Source organism: Rattus norvegicus, chromosome 11, assembly GCF_021556685.1.
Source record: "Rattus norvegicus strain SHRSP/BbbUtx chromosome 11, alternate assembly SHRSP_T2T, whole genome shotgun sequence".
NCBI lineage: Eukaryota > Metazoa > Chordata > Mammalia > Rodentia > Muridae > Rattus > Rattus norvegicus.
Genome location: NC_141544.1, coordinates 57,032,454 through 57,050,066, shown reverse-complemented (window position 1 = coordinate 57,050,066; position 17,613 = coordinate 57,032,454). Strand labels below are relative to the sequence as shown.

Below are 17,613 nucleotides of genomic sequence, written 5' to 3'. Positions count from 1 at the left end.
TTCGAGGCAGCTTTTGGCTATCAAGACTGTGTTTGTATTTGCGTTTCAGTCTCCACAGTACGAGAGTCAAACCAAATCCAATGAATAACACTTTAGAATGCAATCAAAGTAGGTTTTTAAAGTTTCAAATATTTTTGTCCTTTACTAAAAAAAATTAAAAATATCATAAAAAAAGAAAGTGACAAAATTACCATTTTTGCAAATTACTAAAAACTTAAAGTCAGATGTGTGGCTTTCAAGGCTGAGTCTTCAGGATCTCAAATGTGAGTCTAGCCTGGTCTACATAAAAGAAAAAAAATCAAAACAATAACAAAAAACCTCGGGCCAGAAACATGGCTCAGCAAGTAAAGGCCACTACTACCACGCCTGACGACTGGATTTTGGGTCCCAGACCTACATGATGGAAGGAGAGAACCGACTCTCACAAGTTGTCCTCTGTTCTACTATGGGATATGTCCTGCAGGTATGTGCACGCTTGTGAACACACACACAATACAGTAATTAAAATGTCATATTTTAATTAAAAAACAAGAAACATAATGGATCTATAATGGCAAGCCAGGGACGAGTGGAGAAGAAATGACATTGGATGAACACACAGAGCAGAGCACTGAACATGGGAAGCTGCACAATTAACTGGGTGTCAACAAATGCATGCAGGGTAAAACCACAAGCTGGGAACCCATACATTAAACACATTAGCAATGGGCAAATGCATGCAGGATAGAACCACAAACTGGGAACCCATACATTAAAAACATTAGCAATGGGGGCTGGAGAGATGGCTCAGTGGTTAAGAGCACCGACTGCTCTTCCAGAGATCCTGAGTTCAATTCCCAGCAACCACATGGTGGTTCACAACCATCTGTAATGAGACCTGATGCCCTCTTCTGGTGTGTCTGAAGACAGCTAGACTCTACTTATGTATAATAAATAAACAAATCTTAAAAAAAAAACATTAGCAATGTCATAATTTAGAACCTAGGAAAAGCAAGGAAACTTGAATACTAGATTCTTCTTCTCATACTAAGGTATGACAGTAAGATCATGTTATAAAGATTTTACAACAGTTTTTGTCCACTTTTAAAAAAAATTTAGCTGGGTGTGGTGGAATACATCTTTAATGCCAGTACTTGGAAAGCAGAGGCAGATGGATATCTGTCAGTTTGAGGCCTGCCTGGTCTAGATAATAAGCTCCAGGGCAGCCAGATCTAGGTAGAAAGATCCAGCCTTAAAAAAACTTAAAGATTTAAAAAGAATAACCTTACGTGTATTGGTGTGGATTGTGAGGAGTGCAGAGACATCAGATCCCCTAGAACTGGGTTACAGGAAGATGCAAACTGTCTGAAATGTGTGCCTGGAACCAAACTCAGGTCCTCTGCTGGAGCAGCCCTCATTCTTTTTTTTTTTTTTTTTTTTTTTTTTTTCGGGGCTGGGGACCGAACCCAGGACCTTGCGCTTCCTAGGCAAGCGCTCTACCACTGAGCCAAATCCCCAACCCCCAGCAGCCCTCATTCTTGACCACTGAGCCATCTCTCTGGTCCCCTACTTTCTATTTTTATTTCTCTTTATTTATTTCTCTTTATTTATTTCTCTTTATGTATGTATGTATGTATGTATGTATGTATGTATGTATGTATGTATGTATATATGTGTTCATATGTATGCATGTACGTTGAATGTGGGTATATATATGTGCATGCACATGACCCAGATGTACATATACAAGCACTTGTGAGTGCCCCCAACATACACTTGCAAGACTCTGTATACATGTGCAGGTAGAAGCCAGAAGTCAGTGATAGTCTTCTTCAATTGCTTGCCTTCTCTTTTGAGACACGGTCTTTTATTGAACCTGCATCTAGCTGAGTGCTTCAGGGATCTTCCTGTCTTTGTCTTTCCCTCCCATCAGTCTGGGATTACAGGTACACACTACCACCTCCAACTTTTTATTCTAACCAAATTCCTTGGAAAACACAATGGAACTAGAAATTGTTCAAGATGGAGTGGCTTGGAGGATCAAGACCACTGTCTTCCTGATCCCACGGTTGTGGATGCAACACCCAGACTTCAGTGTGGGGACTCCGCAAAAGTACTGAACAATCAGCTGGTTTTATAAAGAGCCATCGTGGCTAAGGCATTGAGACAGAGGGTCAGACTGCATAAAATCACCAACCCAAGTTAGCTATGCTATAGAGAACCAGGGGGACATGGCAAAGTATGTCATAGGTAACAAATATGTATATGCATATATGTATGTATATGTATTTGTCATGGGTAATGGGTATATGTACATATAACCAAAATAAGTAAAGGGCTCAAAATAAATCATTGCTATTAAAAGTTCTAGAACATGAAGCAACGAAGATTAATCCAACAGAGTGATCTGTGAATACATCCTGAGCACAGAGAAATCCAATATACTAAGAAAACTTATCAACAAAGTGATTAACATAATTTTCCTACTTCACATGGTTTATAACTTAAAATTAAAATAGTATCCTATGATCATGTAAGAAAAATATTGAGAAAAAGATCTTAATAATATGTAAAATCAAGAAGCTTATAAAACATATGGATACACAGATATAAAAGAACATTAGCTGTGGATTTCTTCAAGCAACAGCCAAACAAGATGGAATCATCAATGTGGGCTCTGGGCATACCTGCAAGAAGTGTGCGAGGACCATGTTCATATACATGTCTTCTTCCTCTCTGCCACTGCCCATAAAACACAGGTGCTCCCCACCAGCGATGGAACCGGACTCAATGGACTGTCTCTGCGCTTCTAGCAAGGACTTTACTGACTGTGCAAACTCGGATGGATTCTGCAGCATCTGGAGCGTTTTTACAAATTAAAACTTGGCAAGCATATATTTGTAAAACCGGAAAAGATGTCCAAGCAAACTACCAACATTAAAAACCAAGCATTAAAGGAATGGAAAATGAAAAGGTGTAAATGAGTAAAATTCCAGAGATATGTTTATGTATATATTGGAGCAAAGACTGAGAAAAACAGTGCTCAGTCAGAGGGGAAGAATTGTTTCACATAGAACAATGTGCAGCTACAGGAGTCCTGAGTCATGAGACAAAACAGAGCTTAGCTCTGAACAGAGTAAGGAACAAGTGCAGACCCAGACAGCTCTGATTTTCAGTTTCCTCTTCCAAGGCAGTCCATGTATTTCTGAGCAGACATCAGAAACAGCAGAGACCATTTACTTACCATTTACTTTAGGTATTGGTAAAAGAAAAATCAAAACTCATTTCTTATTTTCAATGAAGTAAGTATACCAATTACTACAAAAATTCTAAGCTATGGTCACTAAAATCCCATTCAAAGTAGAGCAAAAATCCAGTAGAAAACTGGGCAGACCAGGGAAAAGACCATTTATTAGTTCTGAAGATTGTTAAGTCTGCGTGACTGCATGTATGTGCATGCACCAATGTGTGCAGGTATCTACGGAGGTCAGAAGAGGGATCCAAGCCCTTGGAACTGGAGTTACAGGCAGTTGTGAACTGTCACATGGGTGCTGAGAAACAAACTCAGGTCCTCTTCAAGACTAGCTCGCACACTTAACCTCTTAGCCATCTCTCCAGCCCCGAGGGAAAAGCAACTTTAAGAAGAGAGAAAGAAGATGTTTGCACCTTGCTTGAGTATCTCTATTTTCAGTGTATTGGTGGATAATGCCCAAGAATGCTGATGATACAGAACATATCCTACCCAGCATTGAGGCATAAGCATCTCCAGGGTTTTAAGAGTACTAGCATTTGTATGTCCATTCCCCCAACCCGGAATTCTTCTTTAAAGAGTCCACTTCACAGAACTATTTGGAAAACGACACGAAACACATGTAACGTTTTCAGCAGCAGCTTCGTAACAAAAACTGAAAGTAATCTAAATATACGTTCACCAAACAACAAACTATGGTCATACCTGCACCATGGCCCTCCAGGAAACATTAAGGGAGAATATGTATTAAAGGTGAAGACTAAGCGAGCTCATGACCGTGCTTTCAGCACATTCTCTGGCTGTTAATTCATGAAGATAAAGGTGCCCATGAATCATGAGTAAAGCTTAAGAACGTGCACGAAAGGAGGGACAGGCACAGCTCTCATCAGAGGACACAGACAGGCTAGCATGTCCTTTCTCAACCACCTTCATTTCTATTGGTTTCCTCTCCATACCACCTAACCCTTAAACACATCCTTCTGGCTCCAGGACCAAACATTTCCAGACCGGATGAGGAGGGGAATAAAAGGCTGTGTATTTAGCTGGAGGGGAGGTGCTTCCCACCTCTGAGGCTTTAACCTCAGAGTGGCTTGCACGGTGCCAGTCTTGGGGCTACCACAGCTAAGCATCTCTTATGACATTTATTTTACCCATTTCTACAATACAAATTACCTAGGACAGGGTGACTAACAGCTGAGCATTTATATATCAGAAACAACATTTCCTGTATATTAGTTATTAAAATACTCAGAAAGTTTAAAAATGCCTAATAACAAAAACTTCTGGGATTCTTATCCAATTATGCTAGGAGCCCCTATTTCTACAGTACTTACTAGGTGCAAGGCACAATGCTAAGTGATCTACCTTTGAGATAGCTCATAGTGAGTGTAGAATTTACTGACATAATAATGAAAGAACAGTGAGCCACAGTTAGCAGATGTCACTGACTCTTTATGACTCTGACCCTAAAAGAAAAGGGAACTCAAGCCCTTCCCATAGGGCGACTGCCAGAAGCAAAAAGAAAGCATCCCCATAGATCATGTAAATCTAGGTATAAGCCAAAGAAAGATCCACTCTGTCTCTCCCAACACTCCATGTGCACATATACTAACCAAGTCTGAGTCTAAGTGGAACGCAGTTGACAAATGGCCCGCATTGTACTGTTCTGCAGGACGGCAGTCCACCACGAAGAACCGGACTCCTTCCTAAAAGGGAAACGACAGTCAACATTAGACATAAAGTTCACATCGCATGACAGGATGGTAAAAAGAAACCAAAAGAGGGGGAACAGGTTGTTTTTAAATGGATCTCACAGGGAATTAGGAGGACCCAATTTATACACACACAAAAATGTAACCTTTAGGATCTAAATGCATTTTTCTTATGTATTAAGCTTGAAAGTCTCAATATGTACCAGGAGTCTGGCAATCTGAACAAAATTCTAAATATATTAGGAATAAACACGTTATTGCTTAAACACAATGCTAGGCAAGCTTACTTCCAGGCCCATAAACTTATAGGCAATCCAAAGAATAACTTTTCTTATATGTGGAGGAGATAGGCTCATATGTGCTTCTTTTGTTTTGTTTTCTTCATTTAAGACAGGGTTTCCCTCAAACCCTTCTTCTACAATAGGAAGTTTAACTGTGATGTGCTATGAGGGGCATTCTTTGCATATCCAAGCCTCGTCTCAGCACAATCTTGGAAATACAGGACATTCGAAAGCTTAGCTACAGCACTATATCTTAGCACATACCGAGAAAGCTCACCCATCAAACCGACTCATATACCGATGAAGAGCTTAATAGAAAATTATGACTTTTTTTTTCAAGACAGGGTTTCTCTATGTAGCCCTAGCTGTCCTGAAACTTGCTTTGTAGACCAGGCTGGCCTCGAACTCACAGAGCTCTGCCTGTCTCTGTCTTCTGAGTGCTGGGATCAAAGGCTTGCACCACCACTGCCTGGCTACAGCATACTTTCAAAATTTTCTATGGCTTTCTTTATGGCATTAAACCATGTGACTCAGCAAGCTGTGGAGCTGTTCAGAATTATCTGTCGGAGGCTAAGCACACCCCTTTAAGTTCTCCACATAGGGCTATGTTCAGTTGCTTTTCTGACATGTGCAGAAAGAGCAATTTGTAAAATTGGTGTCTAGAGACACAAAAATAATTGTTAGCAATCAAAGTAGCACACAAGATGGATGTTGAAAATGGCCATACAGGCAGGAGATATAACATACTAATAACATATTAATCCACAAAGGTGATGTAATGGCAAATTAGTTTTGCAGGAATCGATGGCAGTGAGGGAATGTTTGTTATTTATTTCTGGTGGCAGGTATTGAACCCAGGGCCTCAAGCATGTGAAACGCATGCTCTAACCCTGAGCTGTACCCGTGCTCCAGGTCCTTGCATTCAAAGGGCACAGTGACCGACAGATGGGGTTACTTTGCTTACCCCTTGCAGCTGATTTGCTTGAAGGATCTCGGATACTGAAACAGCCAGACACAGAGCCTGGCTCAGATCTGCCTCATCGTCCTTGATCCCCAACAGAGTACTACCAAAGAGGTGATGATTATCCTACACAAAGAGAACACTGTAAACATTACAAAGAAAAATCAAGGTGCTCTTCCTGAAAACGTTTTAGTATGCATAATAAAATGTAAAATAATTGTTACTACTTGAGTTTAATTGACTTCTTTTAAAACTTAGTATCATATAATTTCAAATTTTATAGGAATGTGTGTGTTGCAGTCAAGGTCTGTCAGAATTCACAGAGAACAAAAGACTAAGAAAAATAATTTTACCCAGTTCTATATCAATACCCACATTAAATATTAACTGTAGGAGCTGAAAATGTCAATAAGAATAAGCTTACCCAGTATGCTCAAGACTGGGTCTGCCTAGTATCTGGGTGCACACTGTTAATTGAGAAGGTGAGGCCAGAGCACTGCATGAGTTACAGACCAGCCTGGGTACATAGTAAGTGTCAGGCTAGGAAGGGTGTATAACAAGATCTCTCCCAAAAGAGGATATAAAAAGTTGTGAGTTTAAGCTCTAGCACTGAGGGAAGAGTGCAATGATGAATGGGTCAAGGAAGAAATCAAAAAAAAGAAATGAAAGCATTCCTGGTTTCATTTATCATTCCTGATAAATGAAAATGAACACAACACAGCAAAGCCTCTGGGACAGCAGGAAAACAGTCAGTCCTACAGGGGAACCTTCAGTTCTGACTGCATTATCAAAAAAAATCAAAAGAACACATAGAAGACTTAATGATGCTCTTTAAAAATCTGGAGTCAGGCAGTGCTAACACAACCTTCAATCCCAGCCCTTGGAAGACAGAGGCAGGTGGATCTCTGAGTTCAAGGCCAGCCTGGTCTATAAAGCAAATTCTAAGACAGCCAGGGCTACACAGGGAAACACTGTCTCAAACAAACAAACAAACAAACAAACAAAAATTTGGAAGAACAAGAAAAGACCAAATACAAACCAAATCCTTAGCAAAAATTATAGGAATTAGCAGAAATAAATAAACTAGAAACAGCAAACAATACAAAGAATCATCAAATCTAAGAGTGGGTTCTTTAAGAAGATATAAAGATGGAAAGAGCTTTGGCCCAATTAACCAAACTCTGTGCTCGGGCCCTAGCTGCAGCAGTAAAGAAAGAGAAGGAAATTGAAGGGATACAGTAGGAAAAGAAGTCAACCGGACCTATTTCCAGATGACATATATAAGAGAGCCCCAAAATTCTACCAGAAAACTTCTAAAAATGATCAATTCAACAACATGGAAGGTTACAGAGCCAACCTGCACAAATCAGCAGTGTTTCTGTGTCAACCCCAAATGCAGGAAGAGCAGAGGTTCTTATGTGCACAGAGAAGCAGTACAGGAACCAGAGATGTTAAAAATATGGGCTGTCTCTTCATAGAGAGAGGTGCTTTCTTCCCAGAAGGCCAGGAGTGGACATGGTTAACAGTCTGGTGACCTTTGTGCTATCTGTGTGGCCGAGACCACACTGGATCCTTCCTCAGACCCTTATAGTGAGTTTGTCACTCTGTAGAACCTATCTTTATCGAAGGTGTCACATTTAGTCAATCTATAGAGGCCATCTTTACTGAAGGTATCGCATGTAATTTACAAAGTTTTAATGTAGTCATGTCTTCGGGTTTACTGTGCACACAGCATTCGGTTACCTATCACCAGGAAAAATCGTGCTGTGCTTACTATGTGTAAAATAAACTGCTTAGGGTAGACTCCCAGAGTTTGAATCTACACCAGCTACTGAGAAGACTTTATCTGAACTATCATCTTGCCTCCCCCAGATCATTACTCTGTGGGTAATGTCTGTTCACAGAGACCCCTGTGAACAAATATACAGAGAAGGAGATCATGGGCACACTTCCACTGACAACAGTATCAAGAAAATAAAATGTCTAGGAATCAACCTAACCAAGGAAATGAAAGACCTCTCCAACGAAAACTTTAAACCTGTGAGGAGGAGGAGGAGGAGGAGGAGGAGGAGGAGGAGGAGGAGGAGGAGGAGGAGGAGAAGGAGAAAAAGAAGGAGAAGGAGAAGGAGGAGGAGGAGGAGGAGGAGGAGGAGGAGAAGGAGGAAGGAGGAAGGAGGAAGGAGGAAGGAGGAAGGAGGAAGGAGGAAGGAGGAAGGAGGAAGGAGGAAGGAGGAAGGAGGAAGGAGGAAGGAGGAAGGAGGAAGGAGGAAGGAGGAAGGAGGAAGGAGAAGGAGAAGGAGAAGGAGAAGAAGAAGAAGAAGAAGAAGAAGAAGAAGAAGATGATGATGATGATGATGATGATGATAAAGACACCAGGAAATGGACAGACTCGCCATGCTCATGCATTGGTAGAAATAATATGGTAGTGACCATTCTGCCAAAAGCTATTTACAGATGTAACACAATCCCAATCAAAAGCCTCATTTCATTCCTCATAGAATCAAAGAGAAAAAAGAGCTATTATAAAATTCCTAAGGAATCATAAATAACCCTAGATAGCCAAAACCCTCCTGAGCAAAAAGAACAATGTTCGAGGGACTACCATCCTAGATCCCAAAATATATTAAAAAGCCATAGTAATAACGACAATACGGTAGTGGTACACACACACACACATGCACACACACACACACACACACACACACACACACACACGCACACACACACAGACGCACAGACACAGACACACAGACCCGCACACACATACACACTCACACACACACACACAAACGTACACACACACACAGACACACAGACACAGACACACAGACACACAGACCCGCACACACATACACACTCACACACGCGAACACACACACACACACACACACACCCGCACGCACACGTGACATGCAAACCAATAGAATAAACCCAAACATGAGTGCACGGAGCTTCAGCCATTTAGCACTGACAAAGATCCTAAAAGTATATGCTGGAGAAAAGAAAGCATGTTTAACAAATGTCTGGATGTCCACATGCAGATGAATTTAACTATACCCATATCTATTACCTGCCACAAAAACTAGCTTCAAGTGTATCAAGAACCTAACCATGAAGCTTCAAACACCAAAGCTGCAAGAAGAACTCGTAGGCAGTTCTGTCCATGAAACAGGTGTAGGAAAGGACTAGGCCTCCATTTGCCCAAGATTTAAGGTCAACAAGTGACACGTGGGACATGGTAAATTAAAAAGCTCTCCACAGCTAAAAATCCAACCAGGTTTGAGGGGTGGGGGAGCCACAGAATGGGAGGGAACTTACCAGCTATACAGCTAATGGAAAACAAAGGTTCAAAAACAATAAACAACTCAAAAAAATAGCTTGGACTCTAAACAGAATAAAGAAAAATGGCTAAGAAATATCTCGAAAAATGTAAGAGCCAAAGGGACAGAAAGTTTACTTTCTCTGATGCGAAAACGTATTTCCTGGAAATGTTCAAAGTTATACCCATGAACCCTCAGCAACCGACTGCCGATATCACCTTAATGAGGACACAAATAGATGCACTAATGTGGAAAAGCTCGTGAGACCTTAACTCTTTAAAAAAAAAATTCCCAAAACGCCAGCAACTAAGGAATGCTGAGCGTGGGAGAAAGAACCTTCCCCAAGGAACAGGACACCTATTAGTTATCCATGCTGAGTGGTCAGCCCTAAAAACATACACACAAGAGTAGCATGATATGGGCTGCCCAGGTTGTACTTACCTATTTAGTTATATACTTATATGTGCCTCCAAGAGGCAAAGTGACCCTGCTGTCATTAATAAGACATATCATGCAGATCTATGTCACCCAGGCTAAGCTCCACATAACAGTAACCCAACTACATTCCCAGCCACTGGATCTCTGTCAGACAAGTTCTGAAGCTACAGATGCACACACTGAGGAAACAATCTCCACATGACTAGAGACTAAGAATCAGAACAAGGGCAAGATGCTTCCTGTTGTTATTTTTGTCAGGTCTAAGGGAAACTCCACTTCCCCAAATTCCCGAAGTCCAACACAAGTCAGCATTCCTCAGGCACTTGTGAGGCCAATCTCCTCTACCAAGGAGTCATCTCACTTATCACGGGCAGGAGGGACAAATGGCTGGCTGTGAGGCCTATTAGCATACTACTGCCCCTGTTGGCCTCCAGGCTCCTTCAGTGTCACAAGGACCTGGTACACATTTCAAAGTTCCTGCTAGCATCCTAGCTCTTCCCACTCCCTTCCCTACCCTAAACTCTTTCCAGCCCAGGAGCTTCCCTCCCTGCAAGTTACTGGCTTTCCTTATAACCCTGCTATTTCTGCTGATGCTATGAGAACGCTCATTCTCTTTGTCATACTCTCTCTGTTCTCCCCCCTGTCTCCATCTTCCCGTGTTCTCTCCCCACCACCTCCGACTCTCTGCCTCTCTCCCTCTGTGTGTGTGTGTGTGTCCATCCTCCCACTCTCTGCTCTCCCACACTCCTTCCTGTGTCCCCCTGTCTGCACTGTTCTGCTTCTCTCATGGCCAGGTCCAGCCTGTTGGCCATGTTCATCTACTACTTTCCGTCTCTGCTCTGGACTCTCTGGTGTCTCTCGCTGTTCTTTCTCTCATATCTAAAATAAAAGCTTTCCTCTTAACCAGACTATAGAGCAGCAGCCATGCCTTCAGCTGATACAGTATTTAGTCTATTTCTCTACTAGTGAGAGAATTTACAATGAAAGATCAGAAAAGCAAACCATCACAGTTTTGAAAGACTGGAAAAGAACCATAATTGAAGTATTTTAACCAAAGTGAATACAGTGGAAGTAAATAAGAAAATGACACAAAATATCCAACACAGACCGAATGGCCATTTCTTGTCTTTTACCTTCCTAAAAGAAGCGGGCGTTTTACTACAGTAATACTGAGCCAAAGAGAAAAGGTCTTCTATGTCTTCCAGATTCAAGCTGGATGGAGTATTTTCCAAAAAGTCTGAAATGTGATTACAGATATGACAACAATTAACAAGTTACTTGTGAAAGATGGTCACTAGCACTGTTTAAGTTTAAAGGGAAATCGGCTCCAGCAGAAGCATCCCGTAAGTAAGATCTCAGCAGTGAGTCTTCCACGAGCTGTCTCCATTCCTTACCCAGTGCTGGGAACCGAACCCAAGGCCTTGTGGATACTAGGACGTTTAACAATGTGAGACCTGGCCAGGACCTCAGAACTCTTCTACACCAATCTTGCCACAACCCGAATAAGTACTGACTGAGAGGAAACGACCTCAAATATTATTGAACACTACTTACGGATAACTTCTTCTTTGCTGTCAGACTCTTGTGCTAAAATAACTTCTCTGTGAAAAGGAATCGAGTAAATTCGAGTTACATATTAAAGCTCCACATCAAAAGTTGACAAAAGTCTAACCAACATGGTACTTACTTCGTATTAACAAGGATAATTAACATTAAGAAATAAATAAAAAACGGATCCGCTTGCTGAAGATATCCGTCCCATATGGCCTGGGTGACGTCGATGGAACAGTAATGTGCAAAAAGGCTTCCGAGCTACAGTCAGAGAGAGAGATAAACCACTGGAGCTGCCTTAGTTACTGAGGCAAACAGTCAGTGACAGCACATGATATCATCTGCACCTGGGCACATGAAATCCAAAGGCAGAACACTGGGGTCACGTAACTAGCCGTGTGACTTAGCGCATGTCACTTAACTTCGTCAGAGCTTCCCTTTCTACTTCTGTGAACTCCAAAGACAAACAGTGCAAGAGAGAACACTCATTGTTCCCAGTGCTGAGAGATAACCAGCTTAGCATATCCGAGGGAAGGAGCTATGTCTCTGCCATCGAATAACAAGTGGTATTTAGAACTTCATAAGCTTAGTTAGCACACTATTACTAATTACTGCAAGCATTCAGCTGAAAAGATAATTATGAGGATTGGGAAAGCAGTTTAAGGGTGTTAATCAAACCTCAGCTCAGTACCAATGTCAACTAGCTGCTTCCAAAGCTCACTTAGAAATCACTCACTGAAACACCAGACAAAATTCAGATTTTTCAATTTTTTGGCTTTAAGGGGCTTTCTGGGTTTTATATTTTAAAAATAGAAGTTACTAATTTATAACTTTCTTTACTAACTAATTGTGTTTTAAAGCATATGAAGACCTAATTTTACTGGCTACTAAGTTTTCCTTAGAATCAGAAATAACTACATCTAAAGGATCATATTTAAAATTTCTCATGGCTAAAGGGAACATAAAAGTGTAGTACAGATTTTGTATCAGGCGCTAAATGACTACTAGGTATTATTCATGAGTTATCTTTAGTTCTTACAGCAGGCCTCACGCGTGGGCTTCTCTCCTAGACAAGGACTAGACTTGGATGATATGCTCTGTTCACAGGGCTGAGCTGTGTGCTGGGAGCAGGAACGGACCAAGAACCCATGGCCCATGCCTGAGCATCCAACCAGAAGGCTTGAGCACAGCAAGACAAATGGAGACTAGAAGGCGTGACTATAACCTGAGGGACAATGTGCAGCCATCCTTAACCTCAGCTCAACTAAAGCCGCCATTACCTTCCTCAGTCATGCGCTCTGGAGGTAACTTCAATTGCCTTGTCTCATGATAAAAACAGAAAGAACAACAACAAAACCTTGAGCTTCATCAGCAGAGCACTAGCAGCAAGAACAAACTATCTGGCAGACCAACTGCACAGTAGACTTCTAAATCAGCAGAGCACTAACTTCGAGTTCTGGCGATGGAGATGCCATCTCCTAGGCAGAGACCAACATTCACATCAAAACACTTAGGAAATGATTCCTTATTTTAATAAAAATAACTTGATTTACTGGCAGCATATAAACAGGGATGCTGTTATAAGAACTGTGTCATTTTTAACTCAAAATGACAAGACCAGCCAAAGGAACTAAAGAAGAGGCTACTGAGATTTAGTGTGTCTGGGAGTGAAACCAGTTAGGATGCTTGAATTACCATTTATGACTCTAACTGCATCCCATTGTCCCCTGAGATTTTACTATATTATTATTCCCATTTTACAGATTTAAAAAAAAAAAAAAACAAGCTCTGAGCCAAGTGTCTTGGCTCACAGTTACCAAGAGGCTGAAATGGGAAGTTCCCTAAAGAAATGGTAGGGGAAAATGACCAAAGAATATGTTTAACTCCTTAATACCAGCACTTAACCAATTCTGTAGAAAGGCCTTTCATTGGCACAGTAGGGCCTTCTTGAGTGGGATCTGAGGAATCCAGAAATCCCAAGATTCTATACTGAGATATTTGTAACACCTCACTATTTCCAAAATAATTCTTAAAACTTTTACATGCCTATTTCAAATTCATTCCCTCACTAGTGAGCAGAATTCTCAGAAGAGTAGAAGATAACAATGCCAACTAAATAAATTTGGAAGCAGTTAAATGAGCCCATCTGCATTTGATTTCAGCAGACAACAGGAAACAGGAAAATATAAAATAACTACACTCGTCCCACTACTCACTTTTGGGAAATGCAGCCATTTTTCATTGTAAGGTAAACTAATTATGTTATAGCACACAATAAATTTAACATTACTTTTAATGAACTAAAGATAAATCATTAAAATTCTTTAGTGTTAGCTCATATCCAGTATAATACATATGAACAATGAATCTCAAAAACAAAAAAAAAGGAAGAGCACAGAGGGTTTGGAGAAGCAGAGATTTCAGAAACCGTGAGAGCTAGACCAAGACATCAGCTGTACTTTATAGTCCTTATATTAATTAGCCATATGGTAACTGCAGCTTCCCCCGGGATTGTCTGCCCATTTTTACAGACACTATCAACAGTCTGAACACAGAAACCTGTAAGCAGAGCTCACATATACATACATGTTTACAAATATTGTATATTTACAAAATACAGCTATTAGTTTGGATATATCACATGTAAGTAAATAAATACAAAATATTCACTAATGTACATGAAATATTATATTATTATTATTATTATTATTATTATTATTTCTATTTCCATGTATGTATAAAGTAACAGAAGACTAATGCTGTGGTCTTTTGGGGATTCAGGTTTTACTAGCCCAGCCTAGCCCAACTACAGTTTTATATAAACTATTTTTCATTAAATGTTCCTACTTTCACTTTATTACCCAGTTGAGTGCATAGGAGTCTGGAGTGATTTTCTTTGTATCAAGAAAAGAACAAAGCTCAGGCTCATGGTACTGGATGAGCAATCGGAAGAGATGAAATGGCCTCCCCTTCAGGGAACAATCCCTATGAGAAAGAGAAGCAAAGTTTCTCATTACTAGATCAGACATGATCACACTGGTCTTCTGTCCTCCTGAAAGACCCATTTCCTGTCTACACCCTCAGGACACTCCAGCATCCACAGCAAGCCCACCTGAGAGCCAGCAGAGCTCTCTTCTAACACCTTCCAACAGACCTGCCGTGCAGACAGCACAGTCACTTAAGGGAAGGTTCCTAGGCAAACCCAGGAGCACTCAAGTAAGAGGACTCCAGGGGTAACTAAAACTAGCATTTAGGTTACTGTGATGCAGTTAAGGTCCCCAAAGATCTAGATGGCCCTCATGAGTCCAGCCTCCTACCTCCTTGCCAAGTAAGGAGAAACTCCTTGGACTACTTCAAGTTTGTACCACAGTTTATATATTCATACAGGAATGACTTCCCTGCAAAGTGTAAGTCTGAAGACCACAGATGACATTTCAGAATGTCATGAACCACTGAGCCTGAGATATCCATCAAAGTGGCCTTGACACCAGGTGCCCAGAGTAAATCCCAGAAAAAAATACCCAATTTCAAATGGTTGTTATGCAAATAAGATGAAAAGTTTAATTTATATACTGTTTCAAAGTTAAGGTCATTAAACATATACTCTGCCATTTTTATTATTACAGGGCCTTTCCCCAAAGGAATATTACATTGCTGTGCACATACTTCAAAGGAGTAATTGTAAAGGAAAGAAACATGTTCTGATGCTTGACCCCCCGCTGAGGCTTCTGGTTATTCACACAGGAAGCTTCTCATCTATTCAGCTTTAAGACCAGCCTAGGGTGGTCATGGGAGCCACCCAAACCCTGACCTCAAAAGGTAGCCACACATCTGCTCCATCTGGAGCAGGGCCAGACTGGTCAACACGCTAGCTCAGTACTCAGGAGACAGAGTGCTTCTTCCTGACTACGTGTGTCTCTGACAGGAACGCAGAAGCCACATCTTTAAGTCTGCCCTGGGTAGCATCAGTGAAATGCTAAAGATTTGGCAATACTCTGGTCGTCACATTTTATTTAGAGTATTTGTATTCTTTTTTTTCTTAAGATTTATTTATTATATATAAGTTCACTGTATCTGTCTTTAGACACACCAGAAGAGGGCATCAGATCTCATTACAGATGTTTGTGAGCCACCATGTGGTTGCTGGGAATTGAACTCAGGACCTGCTCTTGAATTGCAGTCAGTGCTCTTAACTGCTGAGCCACCTCTCCAACCCAGGATAGATTTTTTTTTTTAAATACAGTTAATAAGGGTTCCCAAATGCTTCAAACCCCCTTCTAGTACACCACAGGAGAAAAAAGATGGTAAACAGGACAGGGGGATATGGATCTCTCCTCACATCATGTGGATTCCCATCATGTGGGATTGAATTAGGTCATGAGGCTTAGTGGCAAGGGGCGTTACCCACTGAGCCATAATGAACCTTCCATGGTAAGGTTGTGATAGTCACTTAGTGGCTTTTGTAAGCACAACTTTTTACTCTGCTTCACTTTCTTTATAGTTTGCTTTTAAAGACTGTATCCCTGCAAAACAGCTTGTTGAGTTATGCACAAAGTTTTACATGTGGAAAGATGGCCACATTGCATAACAACCTAAGGCCTAGTTTCTGTGTTCGAGTCATAGTTCTCCAATTTGTTATTGCTGGTTGTGTGGCCTTCGGTGACAGACATGACCTCCAACCTCAGCTGTAATGAGTATGGGGATCAGTAGGGTTGTTTATGAAGATGAAATAAAATAAGTCTGTGAAATGCTTATTACAGTGTTTGGTAATGTTTCTTCAATAAGTAATTGGCTTTTATTATGATGCCCTGGGCTTTAAAAATGTCACATCAGAGCACAGTCTTACCACGGGCCTTTGTGTAAGTGGGACATATCTCACTACAGTAGCTGAAGCAGATTCTGGAGACTGACTCTTAAAGGGAACCTCCAGGCCTAAGGGAAGTTAGTCCCCACTTTCCATAACAACACCTGACTCTACCAAACCACCCAGCAAAGCAACCATGTGTCAGTGTGGCTTGTAGTTGTTCTTGCTGTTTTTAAGATGTAGTGAATAAAAAATAGTGCTGTCCCTTGGGTAACTGCGATCACGATACTAAAAATCAGAAATACTGAGATACATTATTTTGCCATGAGGTAACTGTTCAGGTTTGAGGTTTAAGAACACAAATGGGCTGGAAAGATGGCTCAGTGGTTAAGAGCATTGAACACAGAGGCAGGAAACACAGGGAACATGAGGGAAAAGGCCTCATCTTCTGGAACAGTGAGCATCCCTAGGAATGAGCCACCGAGGCAGCATTCATTGAAGAACTGTATACTGCAACGCTACTCTCCACTACAAGGGTTTGTGCTGGATGCAGTTCTACCCATCTTCCACCCAGTCAGCACTAAGAGGATACATTAAAGTGGGGTTCTTCTATAAGCATTCTATGGGCTCGATGTTCAGTGTTCTATCTACCAGCAATAGCTAGAGTGTCATGTTAAATGCAGAACTCACAGAAAAAGGAACTAGAAAAATGTGACAAGGCAGAGTGTGACACACATCAACATAACTACTCCTGTCACCCTTACAGGGCTAGGTCTCTCTGTCTCTCTGTATCTCTCTGTCTCTCTCTCTCTCTCTGTCTCTCTCTCTGTCTCTCTCTCTGTCTGTCTGTCTCTCTCTCTCTCTCTCTGTCTCTCTCTCTCTCTCTCTCTCTCTCTCTCTCTCTCTGTCTCTCTCTCTCTCTCTCGTCTCTCTGGTTTTGTTGCTGTTGATTAATTGGTTGTTTTTTTGTAACAGGGTTTCTCTGTGTAGCCCTGGCTCACCTAGAACTCACTCTGTAGACCAGGCTGTCCTTGAACTAACAAATCTTCCTGGCTCTGCCTTCTGAGTGCTGTGCCACCATCAGCTGTTACAACGAGAGACGGCCATACGAAGTAATCAGGCAGATGACGGGTACAGTATGGCAGTTATTCCTAACTGGGGATCCCAATTTCAGCTTTGTATGACTGTGGCTTCCTGTAACACCTTTGGGCCTGTTTGCTTTCTACGAGGAGGATGGCTTCTAGGAAGCACAGCGGTTCACTGCTCTGGTCTAACTATAAATCTCTGGGGAGCTTTCAAAAACATATATACGTGGGT

At 41.3% G+C, this 17,613-nt stretch overlaps 1 protein-coding gene across 12 annotated transcripts in view; it reads right to left on the bottom strand.

Annotated features, from left to right (window-relative positions):
* The window catches only part of Tbc1d23 (TBC1 domain family, member 23), a 58,167-nt gene that overhangs the window by 16,588 nt on the left and 23,966 nt on the right, over window positions 1-17,613 (bottom strand). For 6 of the 12 annotated variants that reach the window (NM_001371895.1, NM_001371896.1, XM_087576317.1 and 3 more), the window contains 7 exon segments: window positions 2,667-2,837; window positions 4,843-4,935; window positions 6,187-6,309; window positions 11,075-11,178; window positions 11,496-11,542; window positions 11,629-11,753; window positions 14,354-14,477. In NM_001371895.1, the coding sequence (NP_001358824.1) occupies window positions 2,667-2,837; window positions 4,843-4,935; window positions 6,187-6,309; window positions 11,075-11,178; window positions 11,496-11,542; window positions 11,629-11,753; window positions 14,354-14,477 (787 nt within the window). 12 annotated transcript variants of the gene reach the window in all.